At 42.1% G+C, this 25,392-nt stretch overlaps 3 protein-coding genes across 4 annotated transcripts in view; 1 reads left to right on the top strand and 2 right to left on the bottom strand.

The window, feature by feature from the left end:
- The window catches only part of EMB3142 (nuclear pore complex protein (DUF3414)), a 43,235-nt gene extending 20,808 nt beyond the window's left edge, over window positions 1-22,427 (top strand). Inside the window, exons 12-46 of one of the 2 annotated variants that reach the window (XM_078576257.1) lie at window positions 8,782-8,898; window positions 8,981-9,187; window positions 9,755-9,814; window positions 10,800-10,901; window positions 10,972-11,100; window positions 11,562-11,692; window positions 11,784-11,903; window positions 12,106-12,223; window positions 12,749-12,946; window positions 13,019-13,137; window positions 13,217-13,367; window positions 13,449-13,561; window positions 13,641-13,722; window positions 13,798-13,884; window positions 13,971-14,048; window positions 14,284-14,484; window positions 16,505-16,597; window positions 16,676-16,789; window positions 16,920-17,090; window positions 17,173-17,228; window positions 17,297-17,369; window positions 17,439-17,629; window positions 17,714-17,840; window positions 17,915-17,992; window positions 18,126-18,290; window positions 18,986-19,156; window positions 19,248-19,385; window positions 19,559-19,702; window positions 19,790-19,888; window positions 19,973-20,068; window positions 21,132-21,263; window positions 21,341-21,441; window positions 21,548-21,667; window positions 22,000-22,081; window positions 22,171-22,427. In XM_078576257.1, coding sequence (XP_078432383.1) covers window positions 8,782-8,898; window positions 8,981-9,187; window positions 9,755-9,814; window positions 10,800-10,901; window positions 10,972-11,100; window positions 11,562-11,692; window positions 11,784-11,903; window positions 12,106-12,223; window positions 12,749-12,946; window positions 13,019-13,137; window positions 13,217-13,367; window positions 13,449-13,561; window positions 13,641-13,722; window positions 13,798-13,884; window positions 13,971-14,048; window positions 14,284-14,484; window positions 16,505-16,597; window positions 16,676-16,789; window positions 16,920-17,090; window positions 17,173-17,228; window positions 17,297-17,369; window positions 17,439-17,629; window positions 17,714-17,840; window positions 17,915-17,992; window positions 18,126-18,290; window positions 18,986-19,156; window positions 19,248-19,385; window positions 19,559-19,702; window positions 19,790-19,888; window positions 19,973-20,068; window positions 21,132-21,263; window positions 21,341-21,441; window positions 21,548-21,667; window positions 22,000-22,081; window positions 22,171-22,254 — 4,248 coding nt within the window. In that variant the 3' untranslated portion in view covers window positions 22,255-22,427. The remainder of the gene's footprint in view (window positions 1-8,781; window positions 8,899-8,980; window positions 9,188-9,754; window positions 9,815-10,799; window positions 10,902-10,971; window positions 11,101-11,561; window positions 11,693-11,783; window positions 11,904-12,105; window positions 12,224-12,748; window positions 12,947-13,018; window positions 13,138-13,216; window positions 13,368-13,448; window positions 13,562-13,640; window positions 13,723-13,797; window positions 13,885-13,970; window positions 14,049-14,283; window positions 14,485-16,504; window positions 16,598-16,675; window positions 16,790-16,919; window positions 17,091-17,172; window positions 17,229-17,296; window positions 17,370-17,438; window positions 17,630-17,713; window positions 17,841-17,914; window positions 17,993-18,125; window positions 18,291-18,985; window positions 19,157-19,247; window positions 19,386-19,558; window positions 19,703-19,789; window positions 19,889-19,972; window positions 20,069-21,131; window positions 21,264-21,340; window positions 21,442-21,547; window positions 21,668-21,999; window positions 22,082-22,170) is intronic. The other variant, XM_078576258.1, reaches the window with a different exon arrangement.
- LOC144702934 (uncharacterized) lies at window positions 5,738-8,052 on the bottom strand. The gene is made up of 3 exons (XM_078574959.1): window positions 7,842-8,052; window positions 6,179-7,297; window positions 5,738-5,880 (listed from the first exon to the last, which is right to left on the bottom strand). Exons 1-3 carry the CDS (start codon window positions 8,050-8,052, stop codon window positions 5,852-5,854), a joined length of 1,359 nt encoding a protein of 452 aa, XP_078431085.1. The 3' UTR covers window positions 5,738-5,851.
- A 1,231-nt stretch (window positions 22,428-23,658) lies between the features above and the next one.
- On the bottom strand, window positions 23,659-25,123 carry LOC144703952 (putative carboxylesterase 17). The gene has a single exon (XM_078576259.1). The coding sequence runs from the start codon at window positions 24,854-24,856 to the stop codon at window positions 23,930-23,932; it is 927 nt and encodes a 308-aa protein (XP_078432385.1). The 5' UTR covers window positions 24,857-25,123; the 3' UTR covers window positions 23,659-23,929.
- Window positions 25,124-25,392: the final 269 nt, after the last annotated feature.

Genomic DNA, 25,392 nt, shown 5'->3' on the forward strand with positions numbered 1-25,392 from the left:
TTATTTTGATAAAATTTTCCTCCTTGACGTTTGCGAGTTGGATCAACACTTCCTTGGACACTGCCAGCTTGGGTCGTCCCCTGTTCATTTAAAGTTTTCTGTCCTTTGACTCAGCCATTAGACCTGCATAATTTTCTTCCTTTGTTGTCCGTGAATTCAGCTGTAGACGGTGGCTTTCCTCATCCAGTACGATATTGGTTGCTTCTTCAAGATCAGGGACTCTCTCTCGATTTAGAATTTGACTCCTCAAGGTCTCATATTCAGCATTCAGACCCATAAGAAACTTAATCATACGGTCTCTGAGGGTGTACTCCCATTCATTTGGATTCAAGGTCGGTAGTAATCTAATTCAAGCCAGATAGACTGCAACTCACTAACATAGTCCGTCACGGCTCTGTCTCCTTGTTGTATACTCCAAGTCTTCACAACCAGGTCATACGTCTTCCAGAGAATGCTCCTTTTGAGAGCTGTCTTATGAACTTAATCCCAAATTTGCTTAGCTGTTTTCAAAAAGGACATCTTCGGAAGCATATTTTTTTGTCATGCTTGCTAAGAGGAATACGTGGACGTTTGCATCGTCACGCTCCCACAACTTGTATGATGGAGCTGCTGGATCAACCTCAGTTATCAAGTGATCACTTAACTCTCTACCACGGAGAGTAAGCTCGACCATCTGACCCCACTGATCAAAGTTTCTACCATTGTACCAAAGAGGCTCTGCAATAGGTGGAATCACAGATGGTACCGCATAGGATGTGGCACTTAGATGGTCGACAACCTCCGGTGTTGAGCCAACTACGCTGGATCCAGCCATTTCAGAAAATGCCTGCAAGTCTCCCACCACTCAGAGACAATCAGACAAACTCTAACAGGGTGTCACAAACAGCTCCAACTGGCCAAGAGCAAGACCAGTTGGATACAGCTCAAATCAAGCAGCTCCAACCAGCCATGAACACGTTGAGTTCCAACCAGCTCAGATCAAGCAGCTCCAACGACCGAGAACCAAGATAGCACCAACGACCAAGAACCAAGATAACTCCAACGACCAAGATTCAAGAGCAAGACCAGTCGGATACAGCTTAAATCGAGCAGCTCCAACCAGCCACGAACACGGTGAGCTCCAACCAGTTCAGATTGAGCAGCTCCAAAGACCAAGAATCAAGATAGCAGTCATGAGCCAGCCACAAACGCAGAGAAGAACCAAGATCGAGCAGTCACGAACACAGAGAAGACAACTTCGTTGATGCCCCAGCTCCAACCAGTTCAGAATCAATGCTCTGATACCATGTAGAACTTGCAAGCAACATAGGGCGTATAAGCCCTAGACCACACGAGGGTGAGTCCTGAAACTAACTAATTCAAAAGACCCACGTACCCTTATATAGGGTACTACTATGGGTTACAGCATATTGGACCTATCATAATGGGCCATACAATACATAAGAGAAAATATAGAAAGAAATAACTACAGTTAACATTGTTGGACTGAACTCCCGCACTATCTCTCTCTCTCTCCTATCTCTCTCTCTTCTTCTCCTTCTATGTTTCTCTAATCTTCCTCCATTGTAAGTGGGCCACGTTATATAAGTGGCCCACTGGGAGAACTTCTTCTCTCAAAAACTCCCACGGGTGACCCCTCATCAAATGGTCACACATGGGACCATTTTAATGAGACTCTCACGTGTGAGTCTACTTAAGTGACTCACACGTGAGAGAATGTACTGGGGACCCCTTAAAGGGCCCCAAAACCCTAGCCTCCGTAAGGGGTTTTTTTTGTGTGAAGTGTTTTTCTTTCAACTCCAAAGGCGCCACCCTGTGTAGGAGCTCCATTCCTCCCACCATTCCTTCTGTTTCCTCTCTGTTTATCATCTATCTGTCCATTTTAAACAAACATCCATGAACTGGTGAATGACATTATTGTATAATGACTCCCCAAGTCCCTTTCCAATTTGTAACTTGAGATCATTCCAGTCTTCATGAACATATTGATTGGTCCTCCACAGGAACCATTGTAGGACTTGTCCTTCCAGATTTGGGATCACCATGTCGATTTGATCTCTGGCTTGTACTGTGTGCACCTTGAAATATCTCTCCGTTCTTCTAATTTGGGGAACTATCCGTCTACATCTTCACTGCAAAATGCAAGTGCTTCCATCTTGGTTTTCACTGCTGCTTTAACAGATTGGATCTTGTTCCCCACCCTGGCAGTATCAATATCCTTCGGTTTCAGATGGGTCCTAATATTAGGCTCAATATCTCATGCTTTTGAATTTTCACTTCGACCAAGAGCTTGTAAGAGTGCTAAAATGTTCCGTATCATACACTTCAACACCGCCTGCTGTTCCTCTCTTGAACAATTCACTTCGTCCAGTAGTGATTACGTTGTTTCCTCCATATTCTTCGAATCTTCCTTGATTTCAACAATCGCCTCATCTTAGTCCTCTATTCTCGCTTCAAATTCTTTAAGCATCATCGTGGCCAAGATCCGTACTCTGATACTGTTAGTTTAGGAGAAATAGAGAGATGTTGAGGAGAGGAGAAGCTCCAGCCAAGGGCGGCGCCTGAGACACAGTCCTGTAGACTAAAAAGAACAAAAACTCAGAAGCTTAGTTTGACGGCTAGGGCTTGGGGCCTTTTAAGAGGCCCCATTACAAGGTCCCACGTGTGAGTCACTTAAAGGCTCACACGTGGGATTTTCCTTAAGTGAAAGTCGAAATAAAAAAGAAAAAAGGACTCCCACGTGGGCCACTTATAGAACGTGGCCCACTCACAATGGAGAAAGAAATAAAGTGAAAAGAGAGAAAGAGAAAGAGAGAGAGAGAGAGAGAGAGAGAGAGAGAGAGAGAGTGAGGGAGAGAGAGAGAGAGAGGGAGAGAGAACGTGGCCCAGAGAGAGACTCGATTCAACACCCCCCCGCAAGCTAGGTGTGGATGTTGACCATGCCTAGCTTGGACACTAACTGTTGAAATCTCGGACCAGGCAGAGGCTTGGTGAAGATGTCTGCTTTTTGGTTGACGGATGGAATGTACTCTGGTCGAATGATTCCCCGATCAATGTTCTCCGAAAGATAATGCCGATTAATGGCCATATGCTTGGTCCTGTCATGTTGAACCGGATTTCTGGCAATTGCAAGGGCAGACTGATTGTCACAGTAGAGTTTGATTCCTTCACCATCATATAATCCAATATCCTCCAACAAATGCTTCAACCAGCGACATTCTGAGACACCCCGCTTAAGTGCTCGAAGTTCAGCTTCCGCACTAGACAGAGAGACTTCCTTCTGCTTCTTACTCCTCCAAGTGACCAAACTACCACCCAAGAGTGTACAATAACCGGATGTAGAGCGACGATCAATCACCGACCGGCCCAATCAGAGTCAGTATAGGCTTCCAACGTCAGACCTCCTTCACGAGTGAATAGAAGTCCTTGTCCAACAGTGAATTTCAAATATGCCAGAATCCTGTAAGCTGCTCAAAATGAATTTCAACTGGCTCACTCATGAACTGACTCAATAGGCTTACAGCATACGAGATATCTGGTCTTGTATGGTTGAGGTAAATCAGTTTCCCAATCAACCTTTGATAAAGATGTTTGTCTACCGCCGCTCCATCATCTCCTTTTCCAATCTTTACATTAATATCAAGGGGGGTTGTCGCTGGCTTACACCCCAATTGCCCAGTTTCCTGCAGTAGATCCAACGTATACTTATGTTGGCTGAGAGAACTACCTTCGTTGGAGGATGCCACATCAATACGCAAAAATACTTCAATGGTCCAAGTTCCTTCATATCAAATTGTTTGGACAGTGCCTTGGTCAACCGATCAATTTCTTCTATATCTCCACCAGTAACAAGTATATCGTCACATAGACTAGTAGAACAGTAATTGCTCCACCTGCTCCTTCTTGATAAAGAGAGCATGATCTCCTCTAGCTTGGTAGTAATTCAATTCTACCATGGCCTTGGTGAAGCGTCCAAACCATGCCCTCGGTGATTGTTTCAACCCATACAGAGCCTTCTTCAGTCGACATACTTGATTTGGTTTTTCTGTCAATCGATATCCCGGGGGAAGCTGCATATAGACTTCTTCCTCCAACTCTCCATGGAGAAATGCGTTCTTCACATCAAACTGAAAAATTTCCCAATCACACTTAGCTGCAAGTGCAATCAAGACTCGGACGGTGTTAAACTTTGCTACTGGCGCGAATGTCTCACCATAATCAATTCCCTCTCTTTGTGTGTAACCCTTTGCCACTAGTCTGGCCTTGAGCCTTTCCAACATTCTATCTGCCAGAAATTTTGGTGTGAACACCCATCGACATCCCACTGCCTTCTTTCCCTTGGGCAGGGAAGTAATCTCCCAAGTGTCATTCTTCATGAGAGCATACATTTCATCATCCATAGCTGCTTTCCAACCCGGATCTCGGAGGGCATCCTCGACTCTGTCTGGAACAACAATTTCACCCAGCAGAGTGAGAAAACTCCGATACTGACTGCTCAGTCTTTCATATTTCACGTAATGGCTGATCGGGTACTTCGCCTTAGCTCGGCACGACCTTACTCCCTTCCTCAATGCTATAGGCCAACCTGAGTCATCATCCGGTGCTTCTACATTCGTATCTGCAACTACATCTTCTAGTGAGTGTTCCGGAACTTCTTGGGTCAATTCTTCCTCAGGATTAATTTGATTGTCCATAGCTCCCGCTGGTTCACCCTGCTCATCCGAAGGCTGAATCAATTCATCTTCGGCCTCATCAACTATCTGCCCGCTTGTGTTGACCTCGATCTCCCCAGCTGGAGTGTCAGTAGAACAATGGGTTTGATCAGGAGTCAAATGACGTAGAAATTCAAATACGTGTGAGCCTTGTTCAGTCTGGGTTGTCGCAGACACATTGTCAGCAGTGGAGTACAGTTCTGTCTCGTTAAACACCACATCTGCCGACACAAAGAATCTTCTTGAAGGAGGGTGAAAGCACCTATATCCCTTTTGAGTCCCAGAGTATCCAACAAATATGCAACGGATTGCTCGTGGGTCAAGTTTGCCTAAATTCTGATGCACATACACCACACATCCGAATATTCGAGCAGGAAGTCCAGAGAACAGACGAACTTTCGGAAAAGATTCTCGTAGTCGATCCAGGGGACTGTTAAGATCAATGACTTTCATAGGAATTCTGTTTATCAGATAGGCTGCTGTCTGTACCGCCTCTCCCCAGTATTTCTTGGACAACTTTGCTTGAAATAATAGTGACCTGGCAGTGGCCAATGTGTAACCCAAACGCCTCTCAGCTAGCCCATTTTGCTGAGGGGTGTTGACACATGACGTCTCATGTATAATCCCCTGGCTCATAAAGTACGACTTAACTTCGACATTGAGGAACTCAGTTCCATTATCAGATCGAAAACGTTTGATCTTCTTCCCAAACTGATTCTGAATTAAACTGCAGAATTCGATAATTACTGTTGGCACTTCTGCTTTAGATTTCAGCAAGTATAGCCACATCGCCCGACTGCAGTCGTCAACAAACACAATGAAATAACGGCTGCCCGTTAAACTCTCCACTGGGCAGGGCCCCCAAACATCACTGTGTATACAATCAAACGGGGAAGAGCAGCGATCATCCATAAATTTAAAAGTAGTTCTTCGAAGTTTGGCCATACAACAGGCCTCACAAAACAATTTTCAGCTAAAATCCCATTAAACATAGAGGGATAACAAGTCTTAAGTAAGTCAAAGGAGGGTGTCCCATCCGTTGATGTAGACGGATCACCCTTTCCTCCTTGGTGATCGTATGTTGTGACACCATGCACTGTCGAGGCAAGCCATCAAGGATGAGTAAGCCACCTTCCCTCCTAAAGGACGAAATCTTCCTCCCGGAGACCTTGTCATACAAAAAACAGTCATCACTGTCCAGAATAAATTGACAACCCAAATCATCTACTACTTTTTGTATAGATATCAAGTTTGTCCTTAGGCCCTCTACATGTAAGACTTCTTTGAGGAGCCCAAGGGGGGGAACCCGAATCTTTCCAACTCCCTTTACTGACAGATAACCATCTCCAGCTGTTTGGACTCTATGTGTCACTTCAGCAGGGCTATACTCGGTGAATTGCACGCATCTGGGGACATATGATCTGTTGCCCCAGTATCGGCAATCCAATCATGGGAAGAGGGATTACCTGACTTTGCCAATGACGTAGAGCTGAGTTTTTCTTGCACTTCTTCAACTGCTTGACTCGTCCCGGCTGCTCCAGAGTTTTGTGGTTGGGAAGTAGATACATAAGCCTTCTTCCCTGCGTTCTGATTCTTCCATGCTAGCTTCCAACAATTCTCTTTAGTATGTCGACGCCTTTTGCAGTAGGCGCAGAACAGTGCATCACGACTGTCTTCCCCTTCTGGTGAAGCAGTCGAGTTAGGTGGCGGTGGACGAGTGGGCCAGCTCGTATTTGGAGCCGCTTTAGCCTCTGGCTTCCTTGATAAAAATGCAGCGGAATTTTGAGTCTGAGGATCAGAGGCAACACGCAATCGACTCTCTGCCTGTCTGATTGCTCCAATAGCTTCTTCCAGACTAGGCAATTTTTCTCTGTGCAGGAGCTGGCTCCTCACAGATTCATACGTGGGATTGAGACCCATCAGAAAAGTAAATAATCTCTGCTTCAAAATATACTGCCGCTCCACTGACTGTGGGTTGTGAGTGGGCCACAAGTAGTCAATTTCTCTCCAGACTGCTTTCAGTTTTGAGGAGTACTGAAGTACATTGTCCGTCCCTTGACGTGCTTGAGTCGCCTGGACATTTAACTCGTAAATCCTCCAGTCATGACTCTGTTCTTCACTGTATTTCTGAATATCATCCCACATTTCTTTTACTGTATCACAGTAGAGGAAATCTCGCCGCATCTCTGGTGTCATCGATCTGAGCATCCAGCTGAGGATCAGAGATTCCTCAGCCCTCCATTTTTTGTACTCTGGATCCGATGCAGCTCTTGGATCATCTGTCAAGTGGTCTCCCAGCTGGCATCCATACAGAGTGAGAGTGACCATCTTGGACCACTCAAACATATTTCCCCCATCAAACTTGACTTCTGGTGGGGGAAAAATAAAGTTAGGACGACCAGCATCTTGAACTTGAGGAGAGTCAGACTCTCCTTGTCTAACTCCACTCAGTCCTTCATCAACAGTAGCCAAAATTTCATCGCCATTGTTTGGCATTGCAGACAGAGCTTGAAGAAATCTGAGACAAGCTAACAGCAACAGGGAACACCTCCAACAACGACTTGATCTGCTCCAGTAGATGAGCCCTTCAAGGATCAGAGATGCTCTGATACCATGTTAGTTTAGGAGAAATAGAGAGATGTTGAGGAGAGGAGAAGCTCCAGCCAAGGGCGGCGCCTGAGACACAGTCCTGTAGACTAAAAAGAACAAAAACTCAGAAGCTTAGTTTGACGGCTAGGGCTTGGGGCCTTTTAAGAGGCCCCATTACAAGGTCCCACGTGTGAGTCACTTAAAGGCTCACACGTGGGATTTTCCTTAAGTGAAAGTCGAAATAAAAAAGAAAAAAGGACTCCCACGTGGGCCACTTATAGAACGTGGCCCACTCACAATGGAGAAAGAAATAAAGTGAAAAGAGAGAAAGAGAAAGAGAGAGAGAGAGAGAGTGAGAGAAAGAGAGAGAGAGAGAGAGAGTGAGGGAGAGAGAGAGAGAGAGGGAGAGAGAACGTGGCCCAGAGAGAGACTCGATTCAACAGATACCAATGATACAAACTGTATTCAATTAGTAACGAATTTTCAACTTTTCTTATACCTTCAGTTGTAGATCCTCTGCACACTCCATTACCAGCTTACATCCTTTGAAATGACGTTCCTGTCTCCTCCTCGCAGAAGCTCCGTTGCCCATGCACTCCATGAAAAACGCTTGACCAAATGCAGACAATCCCTTCTCCAAAGTTTCGCGCTCCCAGTTCTCCCACAACCTGTGCAGTCCCCAATTTCCGTATCTGCACTTTATATATGCTTCTTCCAAATTCGATCTCGAAATGGACTGGTCCTTTCCCATTTCCCATCAGTCATCATGTGCTACTGCACATCCATTTCTTCACTTAGTCGTGTCCGAGTTGGCTGCCGTTTGTGCTTAATTTAATTGGTGGTGGCCCTCATGTTTCCGACTTCTTTGATATCCAAAATATATGACGGTATCGATATGATTCATGGAGTCAGATATGATGGAATATAAAAGCACCAGGATATGCAACATATTTGACGGTATCGATGTGGCGGTTTCCTGTTGATGAATCGATCATATCCTGGTGGTTTTATATTCCATCTTATCTTTCGCACTCAATTGACTTGCTATCTACTCTTGAGAAGATTCTTTGAAGGATTCACCATAGGAAACCCTTTTATGGGAAACTGCAAATGAGATACCAGCTTCATTGCTGTGACTTCTTATATCAACAAAATCAATTGTTTTCCTGGTGGTCGAGAAGCAATATCTTTATCATATTCAGAATAGTAACGCTTGGGCTATATTAAGGATTATTCTTGATAGGCATGTTGTTGAGGATAGTCCCCTATATTTCATTTAACTCCTGCAGCGAATTCCTTTTAAATCCTTATAAGGATTTGAATGCCTCAAAGTTTACTTTTCCTATTATTTTACTGTTAGGCTTTGACAGATTAGTATGACCAACTCGGATTTCATATTTCTGCACTTTTCCGGTCAAAGTTTTTTTGCTTTTCCTGTTTTAACACCCTGATAAATATGTATACCTGTTTTCGATTTCAGAAGGAACCTGAGCTTGCATGTGGAAATGAAGATTTGTGGACGTTTGTTGTATTTTCTGGAGAAGATCATACAAATATTAAGACTCTTGTTGCCTTCTTAAGTATGCTCGGTGTACTGGTACGTAGGCATTTATTGAACTTTACCTTTCAAATACCTTTTTGTTATTTTTAATCTGCTTCTTTTCCTTTCTCCTTTACAGGCTTCTAGTGAAGATGGTGCTTCAAAAGTTTATGGATTGCTTGGTGGTAAAACATTTCGATCTGTTGGTTGGAAAACCCTCTTTGATTGTTTAACAATATATGAGGAAAAGTTTAAACAGTCTATCCAGAGTAATGTTGCTGTGCTGCCTGAACTTCTAGAAGGAGACGCAAAAGCATTAGTGGCATATTTGGATGTTCTTAGAAAGGTCCTTGAGCTACTGCATATTCATTATATTCTGTTACTGTTAGCTGGCACATTATATGTCGTTCTTTTCCTTATATCTCTTTCTGTATTTGGCCCAATATGAGGCCGATTATGTACGACCCGTATACCCTAATATATATAGGGTACACGGGAACAATTGACGGAGCGGTTCATTATTGTTGTTTCTGTTCTTCTCGTGAGTTGGTCTCCTTCCACCCGTCGCCTAAGGTTTGGCTGGAGGAGAAGCTCTCAAAGGAAAGTTCACATTTACTTTTCAAGACTAAACGCTTACCTTCCATTGGATCCCAGAAATTTGCATTCCTGATACCCATTTCATCGTAATTCTCTCCTTTCGCTTTCTTATCGTGATAAATGATTTTTTTTTGGAAAGTTTATCGTGATAAATGATGTTGCAATAACCGAGGGAAGTGGCCTGTTGAACCCACATAGATAACTATTTAAGCCCATTTCTCTTTGAGAGAGGGTAAGAACCATTTAAGTTAGTCTTTCCTGCTCCCTCGGGTCTCCCTCTTCTCATTTTGCTTTTCTGGTTCTTCCCTCAATCCAGGTATTTCTTTCCTTGCGGGGAAGCACCGGCAGACCTCTTTCGCTCTCCCCCTCTCAACCGGTGGATCTATCTCTCCGTCCTCCTAGCTCTATCTCTCTGTCAACCTCGTTGCGCTATCTCGTGATTGCCCCCCTAGCTATTTCTCTTCCATCTCTGAACCTCTCTTCTCTCCCTCTTTTCTCTCTTTTCTCAATTGGACTCAATTGGGCATTATATTTGAGTTTTCTTTACATGGGAAATTTGAAATAGATACACCTATGTATTTTTCTTTACGGTAGTATCATAGCCTTAAAACTTTTTTCTGCTTAGATTCTTGTCATGTGTATCTAGGAAACCTCTTGTGAGCGCAGCCCTCCATGAAAGAGTCTACTACGATTTTTGATAAAAGAATGTTGGCCTTCTTCTTTCTTAATGCTCCCCTCCTTCGTTGACATTGAAACAAAAGTGGCATCGATGCTATCAAATAAGCCTAAAAGCCATGCTTCCATTCTGTCCGAGCTGGTTTAAATACCAGCCAATACATTGGGTCATTGGGCCCCACAAATGTAAGTGACTTATTCTCACGTGGAATCAGTCACGCAGAAGACAGTCACGCAGGCCACTTAAGAGCCACTTACAACGACGAAGGAAAAAACACCGAGAGGAAATATGTGCCATATAAGAAGTGGCCCACTTACTGGACTAACGACATATAACAAAGATAACTCCTCAGGTCAACAATTTTAATGCATAACCATATTTTCAGTTACATTTCTAGCTTTCTGCATTGAAGTAATCCTCTTGGCTTTTGACAGTTGAAATATTTCATGCAGTCCCTAAGTTGACCTTGAATTAATATTAATCATCAGTTAAACTGATTTATGGGCCTTAAAGATAACTGATTTTCCACCAAATAAGATTTTAAGTTCTTCAAAACTAAATCAAATTTAATTTTTTTGGTTTAGTACCCTTTATTTTCCGCATGTCGACTTCTTTCAAAATGCTAGCGTGTAAAAGTTATCGTTAGTGAAGTGTCGGATTTATCGTTAGAGTTTGCATGCTGCAGGTTGTTGAGCATGGAAGTCCGCTTGAGAGAAAAAAGTGGTTCACAGACATCGAGCCTTTGTTTAAACTTCTTGGATTCGAAAATGTTCCCCCATATTTAAAGGTATTCTTTTACATAATATTTGTTTCTACTTTTCAAAAATGCTTTGTGCGCTAATTTGAATTTGTTATAGGGAGCGTTGAGGAATGCAATAGGCTCCTTCGTTAATGTCTCTACTGTGATGAAGGATACTATATGGGCATACCTTGAACAATATGATCTACCAGTGGTTGTCAGTCCACTCAATAGAAGCAGTGCACAGGTATCTCTGGGGGTTATATAACTTCTGGCGACTTTTGTCACTCATCTTAGTTTTCTTCATTCCCCAAGAAGTCTTTGTCATCGTTACCCGTTTTTTGTATGCGGCTGAAGATATCATGTTTCATATCTATGTTATCTTATTCATTGTCATGTTCAGTAGTTCAAACATTCATTTTAAGGTGTATACAATCACAGAACTCGTTATCTCTTGTGACAAGGTATAATTGAGATTAATGAAAAGTAATATCTCTGGAGTATAGGGACATTGTTGTTATTACTCTTTTTAATGCCCTTTGCAGTTGGCGGATGTACACCCTTGACCTATTCTATGTTTTGTTAAAAGTGCCTTATTGGTTAATGTACTGGAATCGTAGTGAATGCATAGTCTCCATGACATGTCAAGTTTGCGAAACTCTAGTTAGTGATGTGTCTTTATTATGCTTAAGCTTTTAACATTTCCAGGTTTACGACATGCGTTTTGAATTGAATGAAGTAGAAGCGAGGCTGGAGAGATATCCATCTACCATATCCTTCCTTAAGTTGCTGAATTCCCTTATTGAGAAAGAAAAGGACGTTGGTGATCATGGACAAAGGTGTAATTTATCTTTCTTGTGATGATGTTTTCTTCTCCTCAATGTATAACCGTTCACTGATCTCAACGTTCTCTGTTGCGATTCCTTTTAGGTTTCTTTGGATATTCAGGTTTATATGTGATCATGTTTTTGGTCTCTTTCCTCAACGAGCGTATGCTGATCCCCATGAGAAATGGGAGCTGGTTGTTGCCTGTCTGCAACATTTTAAGATGTCAGTCTCTTATCCCTCGAATATTGTCCACGAATTATAAACTGCTCCATGGTCTGATTATTTAAATGTTCCATTGTGTTTGCGTCATAACTATCCAAGTTTTTCAAACTATTGAACATTAATACGTTAATTTAATATGAATTTTAAAGAATCATTGGTTGTGCATTGGCAGGATACTGACTATGTCTTTTTTTGTTAAAAGGATACTGACTATGTACGAATTAAGTGATGATATTGTTGATATGGAATCGTCTCGCCAACTTGTATTGTCTCAGGCAGCGGCTCCTGAAAACCAAATTCCACTATTAGAGCTTCTCAAGGTATGTTTTCCATTCTATTTTGGGTCGCAACTTGTTTTTGATCTCGGTAGTTGATTTAGTTGTTTTTTTATTTTTACTGTAGTATTTTCTCTTGGTGTAGTTCGTATGGCCTTGTACTGGTGAATTAGTGAAATTTTAACCAATTTCCGGGCATCCCTTACCTATTTTCAACCCAAATTTAAGTGTTTCATTTCAATAGTTATTAGATCCCTGTAGGGTCTTCAAAAATCATAGGGTAGCGGTACATGCATTTAATTAGAGGAAAAACAGAAAAAAACATAAAAAAACGTTTTGATATGTTGATTGCTTCACATTGTATTTAAAAGAAAGCTTTATTCTGTTTCTTGACCTAATTTCCTTTCCTGTGATCTGGTATGGGATCAGAAGTAGTGCCTAAGGTTTTACTTTTTTTTTTAACTCAACTTGTGACTCAACTGTCTTGATTTCGTCTAATTTTCAAAAGCCACTGACATGTAAATTTATGTGAAACGTTCTAAAGTTCCCGGCGGCGAGTTTCTTTTGCAGGATTTCATGTGTGGCAGAACTATCTTTCGAAATGTTATGAGCATTCTTTTGTTGGGGGTGAATTCTGTTATCCATGATCGTAGTAGTAAAACCCATGGCCAACTTTTGGAAAAGGCCGTTCATCTATCGTTAGAAATCCTAATTCTAGTCTTCGAGAAGGATCTCCTGGTGGCAGGTTCTTGGCGTCCTTTGTACCAGGTTCTCGCCTAAATAGCTTCACTTTTTGTGTGAATGTGCTCACGTAATGATGCCGAAGAATTACGTTTTCAGCCTTTGGACATCATACTCTCTCAAGATCACGGCCAGATGATTGCTTTACTAGAGTATGTTAGATATGATTTTCTTCCAGAGGTTCAGCAGTGTTCAATAAAAATCATGAACATCTTCAGGTAAAAATTCACCGCATCCCCTGTTCAATGCACGCTAGCAAAACTTATTATTTTGAAATATTTGATTTTCTCTTTTCAGTTCCCGCATAGTGGGGCTAGTGCCTGTGCTGTTGAAATCAAATGCTGCGAAATGTTTAGTGGAAGACTATGCTGCCTGTTTAGAGACTCGCTTTGATGAGTTCCAACTCACCGAAAATTATAAGGATGACTCGGGGGTTCTTATATTACAGGTCAGTCTGAAGTACTTTTGTGACCAATTACATCTTTTCCTGTCTAAAGATTTAATCGATTTTTTAATTATTTTTTTCCAGCTTCTTCTGGATAATATTACTCGTCCGGCACCAAACATCACTCATCTCCTTTTAAAGTTTGACGTTGATGCACCTGTCGATCACACAGTGTTGGATCCAAAATACCATTACAGGTTGTGTTTTAATGCTTTTACTGATGCGGTGAGTTTCCGTTATTGTTCCAAGCATAACTTAGCTGTATACTTTTCTCAGCTGTCTGAAGGTTATTCTGAAAAATTTGGATAAAATGTCAAACCCTCATGCAAATGGATTGCTTTATGAGTTTAGTTATCAGGTAACTCTATCATTTACAATACAAAAATTACGATCTCAGTATTGATGTGGGAGCTCTTGGATTATGTTTGTGTAGCTTCTTTATGAATTATGCACGGAGCCCTTAACTAGTTGGCCGACCCTTGATCTTCTAAGCACAAAGAAATATCATTTCTTCTCAAAGGTCTTGACCTCACCTTGAGGCTTTCCTAGTTGTTTATGTTTCATTTTTCATTTTTAACCTGGGCATTACTCAATCTTTTTGAAAAGCACTTGGAGACAATGGCACTGTCCCCACTTCCTAAGAGAAATACCTCTCATGCCCTTCGCATTAGTTCTCTTCATCAGGTACGAATTTCTTTTCCAATCCGAAGAGTGTAATTCTATCATTTTCTTGTAAGAAAGGTCGTTTTATTTATTTTTCCACTGAGATGTTTTTATCTAGTTCCTATGCCCAGTGGATGAATTTTCGGGGCTTTTAAGGTTGATGGATTGAAAAGTATTCATTGAGTTGCTTCTTTTAATATCTATTGTTGAGGTATCTCTTAAACTCTTATTTGGTTGCATTATATTTCTGTGTTAGAGAGCTTGGTCTTTAAAGCTGTTAGCTTTGGAGTTGCATATTGCTGATATGGCCATCCCCACTCACCGAGATGCATGTGTTTCAATCCTTTCACACATTTTTGGCCAACTTTCTGGTGAAATTTACCCGGGCAAAGAGTCTTCTCAAGGATTGTTTGTAGATTCTCATCGTTCTGGAAGCTGTACAGTCAGCAGAAGTAAGGTATGCTTTGCTTGCGGAACTTCTCTTCATTTATGTTGTTATCTACCGGTGCAAATAAGGATACAATGTTTTGCCCATACTAATATCAGAGTCCAGTCGCCAGCCGTCAGAATTGTGACTCCCTTATTTTCGTTTTACATTATTTGCTTGAATGGATGTTACACACTTTGGTATTTTCTCCAGGGGACAGATGAAGATGATGGATTCGTTAAGATTCTCATTTCTTTATACTAGTTATATTACAAAAAACTAGCTAATATTGCGAAATTGTCAAAACCATTCTTCTGGCATCTGGCTTTATTCCCTGGTAGAATGGGAATCATTTCACATCTTGAGAAGTATCTGTTTATTTTGGAGAAAGAGGTCTACTTTTCATGGGACTTGTCAAATATGGTTATGTTCTCCACGGCTGCTCGAGATGTAAGATGTTTTAGTATTGTGATCCTCGTTAATACTACCAGGGGCTGGACCTAGTTTTGATATTCGTTCTTAAATAATGGCATATCCTACGTTTTCCCTGTAATGTAAGTTGACTGTGTGGTACGTTAGTCGTTGCAGTCCATTTAGTTTTCTAACAAAGGTCCCAAGATAGGAGTGAGTAAACGGGAAAAAGCTTCTAGGTTGGTAAATATGCATGAACTAAAGGATCGAGGGCGACAGAAAGCTACTTATTTATGAGATGGAGGACGATGGGAAGTACATAAGTAGTGCGATGGGTAACATAAACTTTGGCTGAGGGCTCTTAAGCTGAATATTCTCCACCCGCATCATGATGCTGTGCCTATTGCGCGCATCTATTACTCTGGTTGTAAGGTGCTATGTTCATTATTTATGTACTGGAGTTTCAAATCGTTTGGGATGATTATAATTTCAACGTTATAATTGGTCAGAAATTAGTGCTGAAGCCATGCCTTGTTGCACTATGCAAAGGCATAGTGTCATCCTGATCTGAATAGGATTGATCTGCGTTTGCACCCAATTGGCTTTCGTCTTCTTGAACTCCCTTTGAAATCCTAAAACATACAGAAGGTCAAAGAATGCTTTGTTTATCAGATAATCCAATTGTGTTGGTAGGAGTACAAGTGGGCCTTAGAGGACAAAGAGACGTTGTTGGAGCCTAAACAAGATTCTCAAAAGTTGATCTCAAAAAGACATTCTGCAAACAGAAAAGAGATGAGGTCCATACAAAGACCTTATTGGAGAAAGATGCGAAGGACATTGCAAGGAGTATCTGCACGTGCCAACTGAAAGGCACATTTCTGGTTGCGCTTTAAATAAAGGGCGAGGTGGGAGATCAAATGAATTCAAGAAGTTAGATCCTGGAATTACCAATCAAGGCAGGCAAGAGTGGCTAAGGGTTGCGACGCGGGGAGTGCACCAGAGACTAGAAGGGGAGAAGTTCCACCAAGCTTCTCGAGTTCTTCTATTCTCATTTCTGCATTCATCTTCTCCTACTGTTATCAACAGTCTGTTTTCTGGACAGTTCAGTTTATCCATTCATTCTGGATCTTTCATGTATAGATCTTAGATATCGTTTAACGACCAATTGGTTGCTCAACAGGAATTCTTATCCCTCAGAAAGTGAAACAGGAGATTGTATCAGGAAGAAACTTGTCATCGAGCTCTTTCTCTAGTCGGCTGTTGACCAAGCCACCGGCCAGAAGGGTAGATAAAAAAACATTTCATCATATCAAGTCGTAGGTTTCATTGGTTTAAGAACCAGCGAAAATACAAGGTGGAAAAAACATTTCATCATGTCAAGTAGGAGTTCATTGGTTTCAAAACCAGTGAAATACAAGATGGGATTGGCCCATGTGCGCGACTTAAAGATGTACGTAGAGAATTCCAGACTTTCTTTGCAGTCGAATAGTTGAACATAGGGTCTCATGGGAGACATTTTGGTCCATTTATGATTTGTTCGTTGTAGTGCTTCAAATTTTATCATATTTTGCCAATATCAATTCCTGTCCTCTGACATTTTTTCAGCGGCAAAATAAATTGTTGTGTTTATTTGTTTCAGATATTAAGATTGCTTGACATCGTACTGTTCAGATGCTCAGACGCGAGCAGTAATTATTCTCAAATTCTCTCTAATACTAAATATGACTTTCGGGTGAGCATCTAATCTTTCGGGGCAAGTTCTGAAACTTTCTTCAGTTTAAGCTGTATTTCTGACATATTTTATCTGAAGGTGGACGATGTTTTAAAAAATCCTTCCACCTCTGAAAAAGGCGGTGTATACTATTATTCTGAACGTGGTGACCGCTTAATTGATCTCGAAGCTTTCCACGATAGGATCTGGCAGGTAAAGTTGTCTTTTTTCCGACGCATTTCAGTTATCTTCTTGGTTATCTATTTTCTGATCTTTATCTTAAGGCCATTACAAAGAATTTATGCCATACATAGTGCTGGGTTTTCATTTTAGAGTTTTGCAGATGCTGAATCTTATGCATCCGCATCTCGGCTCTCCTGGCATGGAAGCAGATATGGACAATATCAAGGAGTCAATTCAACAACTACTGAGATGGGGCTGGAAATACAACACTAGCCTTGAAGAACAAGCTGCTCAGCTTCACTTTCTCACAGCTTGGACTCATATTGTCGAGGTTGATCAGCAGTTCTCCTAAACGAATCTGCCCTTGACTTCCTCATATTAGACTTATTCTGAATTTTTTTTGTGCCTATTAGGTCTCAGTGTCTAGAAGAATGATGTTTCTTGAGGACCGTTCTGAGTTATTATTCGAGTAAGACGTTGCCTAAAATTTTTGTTCCAGTTATCGAAGTACCTAATATTTTCTGATTACTCTGTTAGATTACTTGATGCTTCCTTGGGCGCTTCAGTTTCTTCAGATTGTTCTCTAAAAATGGCTGTCATGCTGAGTCAGGTATTTGGAATTTATTTTGGTCACATTGATTCAATATTCTATTAATTTCATTTTTGACAATTTCTTTAGGTTGCCCTGACTTGCATGGCAAAACTGAGAGATGAAAGGTACGTGTGCCCCATCAGTGTGGATCCGGATAATGTGACATGCCTTGATGTTGTTTCTGTAAGGCATCTCCCTACAGGGGCATGCCAGTCCCTCTTGCATAAGCTTTTGATGGCTATTCAGAGGAGCGAGTCATCAGAAATACTTAGGAGACGGTATTATCTTCTCTTGTCTATCCATACGTTTTTATTAAATTTCCCCTTCCCGTGAGCATAACTTTCTTAATGTTTGACTTACAGGCAGTATGCGTTGATTCTCAGTTACTTCCAGTATTGTCGGAGTATTCTTCACCCTGATTTCTCAAGATCAGTCTTAGGCTTCTTGCTGCGGGAAGAAAATGAAGGAGAAGACTCTGACCTCTACAAGGTTTTACCTCATTTAGCGTTAAGTACGTGTTTTCTGTGCTAGGCCTAATATAATGACGTGGGTCTTGTTCAAAGGTTGACCGAGAGCAAGCTGAATTATCACATGCCAACTTTGGAATATTGAAGAGAGAGGCTCAAGGAATGCTTGACTTGGTGGGTGTTTCTCTTAAAACTGTGCAAAAAAATGGAAAATAGATGAATAACGACATGGATGAGAATGTGACAATGCTCTCGAGACTTAAATGCTTCCAACTAATGTACTCATCTGAATATTTCGTGCATCCAGTTGACGAGGGACGCAACTCAGGGGAGTGAAGCTGGGAAGGCGATGTCACTTTATGTTCTAGATGTGTTTATTAGCATTGATCAAGAGAGGTTTTTCTTAGGCCAGCTTCAAAGCAGAGGGTTTCTGAGATCTTGCCTCGTTGATGTCAGCAATTTTCCGTGGCAGGTTTGTGCTCCGCGACATTTCCCTTCCGGCCCAAGCTTTTCTGCACATTTCTTATTCTCATTCTGGTAACAGTTTTTGCTTTCTTACCTTGCTTTTCCTATGTGGGTATGTCATGGAGCTCTTTACCCAGAGAAATGCCACATCATCTCTGCTCACCCATCTTTATAACTCACTTTTGTCCCATGTTTTGCATTTTTTGAGCTGATAAGCACGTCTCAAGTTTTTCTTTCGTGTTTTGTGCTGCCTTCTTTGTGCACTGATTAAGAGCACCATCTGTATATGCTTTATCTAGAATTCATTTTCTTCTGTTTCTTTTTGTTCCATGACCAACAAATTAGATCGATATTCTTGCCAATGTTTTTAATGATGTTTTTGATTTTTCACAATTATTGGGCACGGCTTCTTTCTTTTATCAGTGTCTCCTTCGTTTTCTGTTTTCCATTTCATTCAATTCCAATTTGCAACATGGGATACCGATCACTTTGTGATAGTTTTAAAAGCTTTCCAATGATTTTATAAACCACTTTTTTGTTTCAAGTGACCGTAATGTGAACGTTAGGTGAACACAAAGCAAAATTTTATCCTTATACCCCACGAACGGTATTTTGTTTTGCAAGAAGAGGAAGATCACCCGGAATTGGGGATCAACCCACTCTGCAAAGGGTATTGAGTCGCTCTCTCGCTCATTTTTCCAGGATGGTTGTCAATCATTGGATTCCATGCAGAGTCTTTGTACCCTTGAAGCAAAGCTTGCTTTTTTATTGAGAATCAGTCACAGTTACGAGAAATATGGTGGACAAATTCTTATGTCCATGGGCGCCTTGGAATATTTACGATCATGTAGGGTCCTCGATTCACAAATGAAGGTACGACGAACTCGTCATAAATGTCTTTACTTTATTCAAACGAAATTCTACGCATGTAATGGAGTTTCATAATGTGAATTCTTGTCTAAAGGGCATTGGTAGAAGTATACACAAACCCTCAGTCCGAGATTTTACTGCAATGGATGATAGGCGAGGGTTGGTCCTTTCTCCAGCACTGAGATTAGTTTCTAGCTTGACATCACTTGTGGTGTTATCGGAACAACTCGAGGTATCAGTTCATCCTTTACGCTTATCAATTAGCTTTCGTGTTTCCCTCCGGATTGTTGTCCAATTGCTTGAATTTATGTTCCGTTTTGATATGTTTCCTGTGCTCATCTCCTTTGATTTTTATTTTAAATGGATTAATTTCCCTTTTGTAACAGTATTTTCATATATTACTAGGTGAAGGACAAAGTAGTTCGGGAAGTCTTAGATTTTGTGAGGGCCCACCAATCTACTTTTGATGAGATCCTGCGGAAGGACGTGTCTAGCGCTGACGAGTTTTCCTTGGAACAAGTCAACCTTGTTGTATATATACTGAGCAAGGTGCGGTAAATCATTCTTTCGCTAAGTTTTTGAGTGTACATTAATGCTTTGCCGAGGAAAACTCATGATTTAGCTTTCGTCCTGTAGGTGTGGCCTTATGAAGAAGAAGACAAGTACGGATTCATTCAGGAGCTTTTTCGTCTGATGTTTGTTACCTTCTCGTTTGATGAATCGACTTTCATTGAGGTGAGATTATTCTCATATTTGAGCGCTCCAGTCTTGTATTTTTTCCCCTGAGCCTGATTATCTTGCATTTTTTCTTATTCTCAGAGCCGGAAAGAGCCAAACTTATTCATATTTAGGGTTTGCTTTGCACTCATATCGCACTTATATAGCCTGGTTGTGAAGAAGCATTTACGGCTTCAGGTACGGCACATCTATCTATGCCAGTATTTTTTATTTCCTCTCTACATTTTTTTCGTTTTATAAAATATCATCATGGAATAGTGGTGGACGCGTGCTAATTAATAATATCGTAATACCAAGTTTGACGTTTGAATCATTTTGTGCACTGATATGTATACTTGTGATAGACATTCAATCAATGCAATTCCAATAGGATGAAATGCGCAGCTAGATAAGGTTTTGAATGTTCCAATATATCAGGAATGTTTGGATATCGCCAGATACGACGAAGCTCTCTCCTTCGGTGGCGCTCCCCCTCCCACGCCGAGACGACTCCTCTCAGGAGTTCCTCTTCGATCAAGGTGGCTCCAGCTCCGTCGGACGAGATCTTCTCCCAGGCGGCTTCCCTCGATGGCGAGCTCCTCCTTCCAAGCAGTTGGCGAGATCTCCCGCCCTGTTCTTGGCCCTTTCCCGATTTGAACTAATCGGGTTCTTCTTCAAGAAAATGAAAAGACATATCTGCCCCCTCCAGTGCGGGTCTTTATTTATAGAGTAGAGAGGTCTCTCCCCCTCCTTGTTTACTGGTCTTGGTCAACGGTCTGTTGACCGGATTTCTCCTTCCTCCTTTGGTATTTCCGGGAATAGAACTTATCAACTTGTTCCTTTAAGAAAATCATTGAACCAGTGCGCTCGAATTATTTCGAAGAAAAAGTCAAATTCGGTACCAGTTCGATTGTATTGATCCACAGAAAAAACAAATCCCAAAGAATGAATCCAAGAACGAGAAAGACTAGTGAACAATTTGGAATCGGACTGGATTATCCCTCAGAGACAGCAGGTGCTCTCCTGCTGTTCCAGCCTTTTGTTTGCTCTGAAATCGCCTTTTCCAGGAAGTTTGAAGAAATGTTGAATTAATTCGGCGCTTTCCATTCTTGGATTATTTATAAGTCTTCTACACGTCTCACGTTTGGTGCTTTTGCCTTCCTCTAGAAGATCTTGTAAATAATGTAACATACACCGAGCTAGATATTTGAATTCTCTTTCTACATCAGTGCTTTGATGAAGTGGGAACCTCTGTGGCTAGGTTTCGGCAAAGAACATTGAAGGACGTGATGAATCCCAGCAGCCCAGGTTACTCTTGATTACTTCTTTTCTTGGTTCTATCACGTCGGCTTTCGAAAGTACCTTGGAAGAGATGTCCGTGTTGCTAAACAAGGTACAGTTGCAAGTTAAAGAGGTCAGAAATAGTTTTTGTACTCACACCGTGGCTTTATTCTGGCCTTTTTTTCTCAGATCGAGAATATTAATGAGCTACCAAGACAGGAGGTCGACGAAATCATTACATCATGCAGGCGAGAGAGCTCTATCATTCCATCTGATACTATTCGTAAACGGTAGTAATCATACTTAACACTTGTTCATATCTCTTGATCAAATAGTTCAAAAAAAAAAATCTCTTGATCAAACCAATGCCCAATTCTGATATTCTCTTTACTGCAGGAGATACGTGGCGATGGTTGAAATGTGCCACGTGGCGGGAGAGCGGGATCGTCTCATTTCCCTGTTGCTGCAGATAGCAGAGCATGCAGTGAACATTCTGTTGGTTCATTTCCAGCCAGGGTATGCCTTTACCTCCACTTCTTCATGGATGTGGAGACAGATGATTATCTGGGGTCCGTTCCATCCCTGATTGTCATCAGTCATCCATCCTGACTTCAGAATGGGAACAGAATGGAAGCTTTTGTGCCTTCTGTTCTGTCATCAAGTGCTGGTGATTTGCTCTGGGTTTCCCCTCAGAAGGAAACAGAACAAAACTGCAGAATCTGATAGATGTCTAACGGGAATGCCATTCAGTCCATCCCGTCTGTCTTATTCCATTGTCCGCTGTCTGTCCATGAGCCTTAATATAGACACAAGAGGGGAGAGTAATAATGGTTCCGCGTGTGTTGCAGGGAGATCGCGTTGGAGGGGTCCCTTTCGGCACTCTGTGGGAAGCTCTTTCCAGTCTTGGAGAGGCTCGAGCAACTTAGGGAGGTACAGTTCTGGTCATTTATTTATTTATTCACTTAAATGAATCCGAGTGTAGGCTTCAAAGTAATTATATGGCTCGCTCTTCTCCACAGGACAATGTGGGGCAAAGTCTGAAGATGTTCCAGAGGTCTGTGAGGACGCTCAAGGAGCTGGCTGTTGCCAGGCTAGCAGCCTGACTAGAAGGTTTCCAATGTCTCTTTCTTTTCCTAATATTAGATATTGGAACTTACCTTTATTATATATATTTAATATCCCGCGGTTGTCTGATTAGGAAAACAATTCCCCTTCATTCTGTAACTTTATGCTTGCACTTGGTTCAGTCCAATTCTGGTGACAGGGCTCAGTCCAATTCTGTTGTCCAAGTAAATAAATAGCCACTAGACAAACTAATTTCGAATTCATACCGATTGGATCCCAAATTTGTGATTTGTTTATTCATTTTATTTCCGATGTCAAAACTTTCCTGAAAGCCGATGCCAATGTTGCAAGTGTGGACCTGTTTAACTAGGAAGTCCTACTCAAATAAGGAGTAAGTTGGGCAAGTGTTTTGAAACTCCAAATCCCATGGATGAAATGGAGATTTAGAGGAGCCTTCTTGTAAAGTACTATTTTGTAAAGGCGCAAGGACACGATCCAATGTGAAACTGAGTTTGGATGAAGAAAGATAAAAATTGAGCAGAAAAGAAACATTTGCGAAAAAGTTGTGTTCTGAGAATGGATGAAAAGAACCATCTTATTACAAAAAGGGAATACACGAGATGGCAGCCGTCAGAAGATCTTGAACAGTGCCAATCATATTTTCAATGCTCATCATTTTTTCTGGCATTTCAATCTCCTCTCTAAATATTTGTTCCTACACTGAAGCTGATACGATCATCTTAATTAAAAGACTCTTTTGTTATAAAGAATCATAATTTAAAGACTTCTAGTGAGATTCCTACATGACAAATGACACATTTCCGTTTTCAGTTAATCTTGACAACAAAGAAGGATTCGTCACTGCAAAATGCAGGTAAGGCCTCTATGAATGGAAGCTTAACTCAAATCCCTGAGGAGCCCCCTATGACCTACAAGCGACCCCATTGAGTTCATACGTAGGAAATTAAAATTTTGGCTAGTCAGTGCATCCTAGGAATGAAATACTACGTCACATGGAGGTTGACCGCGAAAGATTCATGAGACCTATCCTTGGTGTTTGTGGATTAGACTAAAGACTGCCTTTGAAACGAAGGAACCCAAGAGATACGTGTGTTACCGGCCAAAGTGACTAAATTTTCTTATAGTGATGTCGAAGAATAATAATCTTGCGACTAAAAGAAGCGTGTTCTCTGAACCCCTGGAAATTATTGCTTGTCAAGAGATACTTGGTTGTATTTATTCTTTCAATTGAATATATTTTCTTACGTGATGGTTCTGTGATGATGCGCACGGCTGATTGTCTTAGTACTTTAGTCAACTAAAATATCTTTGAGTAACAAGACACGACAATCCATTTCGGTAATCCAATATGAAGAAGTAAGATCAGAAAGCGATTCAGTCTGCACGTAAGTGTCGAGAGGGGGATAAGCGTTTTCAAGGAGTTGAACAGTGCCATGCAAAAAGTAAAATTTCCAGAAGTCTCATCGTGATGAAACATCATAAAATGTTTAAAGACTATGGCGCTTTAACATAGGGATTAAATGTAATGCAGAAGTCTTTTCCTCGAGGACTAAACTTTGAGAGCAAATGAGGCAAATGAAAGCGGGGATTCCTCAGATGGAGAGGTCAGCGAGGAACATGCAGCAGTGGGAGAAGGGGGGAAACGACGAGTCAAGGATGAGTCCTCTTTGTTCTGTGTAAAATCCACTGTGGCTAATCCATGAATTCTGCTATCTGAGATTGCAGAAGCTTGGTTGCCTGCGAGAAAGGGAACAACACATGATAAGCATGCTCCTCCTCTTCCGCAATTTCCACCGTCACTTCTCTCGCACTCTTAGACTTCATTAAGGCCCCGTAGGCGATGCCTCTCGCCTTCAGCAGCTCCTTCCCAGCCAGGAAGATTATCGTCTTGGGAAACTCCTTCCACTCGTCGTCTGAGCCCATGGAGTTCTTAAAGTTGCTGAAAGGGTGGTCTTGGTCGGCCCCTTCAGGCAAGCTCAGTCGCCACAACGTGTCGATAGCGTCTACAACTCCTTGATCTTCGCAGGAGTTCTCCTCTTCCAGTCTCACTCGTCCTCCGAAGAAAGGATGAATGATAACCAGCCCAACCACTTTCAAATGCTCGATAGGACTACGTAGGACGCGGAGAGCCAAGTGATGGACGATATTTCCGCCGGCGCTCTCGCCGGAGAGGAAGACTCTCGACATGTCGGCTTTTTCGAGCCATTGCGCTCCATTGAGGGCCATCCAAACGAGTGAAGCGTAGCAGTCTTCGTAAGCTGTGGGTAGCCGGTGTTCAGGCGCCAATCGATAGTCGACAGAGATAACGATACACCGGCATCTGACGCAGAGTTCGCCGAGGAAAGATGTGTAGCTGGGCCAGGTTGTGGTGCCGAAACAGAAGCCGCCGCCGTGAAAATAGGCTATGATGGGAAGAAGAGAGCGGCGGCCTTCGCCGACGACGCCTGGGACGAAGATCCTCGCTGTTATCGGCTTCGATTCGTCGACGACGACGTCGTGGAACTCGAAGGCGGCGTTGGATGTATCAGGTGGGGAGGTCCCGGCGCGGTGGTCGAAGCGCTTGACTGTCCCGTCGGAGAAGATTTGGATGTAGCCGGGGACCTCCGCGACGATATCCATGGTTTTTCCTTCTCTAAACTTCGTCGTCTCTTCGTATTCTTATGTAATAGAGGGGGAGGGGGTGGGGGGGAGGAAGGAGGCGCTTTTGAGGGGAATGGCCGCAGAGTCTTGATCAGTGTTTGAGCGAAGTTGCCCCTTCTGTGAACTAGGGTTTCGAAATTCTTTGTTCGGCGTCGAAGGAATGCTGTTCGACGACGAACGAACAGGCCAAAATCAGGATACGTGTTCGTGTTCTGTTCGTTTGTGTTCGGTGGGGAACAGTTCGCAAACGCGATGCGTTCTGTAAACGGTCAAGAAACTTGTAGTATCAGAGAGAGAGAGAGAGAGAGAGAGAGAGAGAGAGAGAGAGAGAGAGAGAGAGAGAGAGAGAGAGAGAGAGCGAGAGAGAGAGAGAGAGAGAGAGAGAGAGAGAGAGAGAGAGAGAGAGAGAGAGGGGACGAGACTAGTAGGGAATACCGTGCGGGAGAAAAACGAGAGTAGGCGAGAGGAGCCAGCGTGAGAGAAAAAAACGACAAACTTTATCGGATGAAGAAAAA

This window comes from Wolffia australiana, chromosome 5 (genome assembly GCF_029677425.1).
Source record: "Wolffia australiana isolate 7733 chromosome 5, ASM2967742v1".
Classification (NCBI taxonomy): Eukaryota; Viridiplantae; Streptophyta; class Magnoliopsida; order Alismatales; family Araceae; genus Wolffia; species Wolffia australiana.

Excerpts from the sequence above, each read along its gene's own strand:
- LOC144703952 (XM_078576259.1), bottom strand. The coding sequence starts at position 24,856 with ATGGATATCGTCGCGGAGGTCCCCGGCTACATCCAAATCTTCTCCGAC.
- LOC144702934 (XM_078574959.1), bottom strand. The coding sequence starts at position 8,052 with ATGGGAAAGGACCAGTCCATTTCGAGATCGAATTTGGAAGAAGCATAT. Across the intron at positions 7,298-7,841 it reads GGAACGTCATTTCAAAGGAT|GGCTCATCTACTGGAGCAGA; the intron begins GTAAGCTGGTAA and ends TGATCCTTGAAG. Across the intron at positions 5,881-6,178 it reads TACGTCATTGGCAAAGTCAG|GTCTCCGGGAGGAAGATTTC; the intron begins GTAATCCCTCTT and ends TTGTATGACAAG.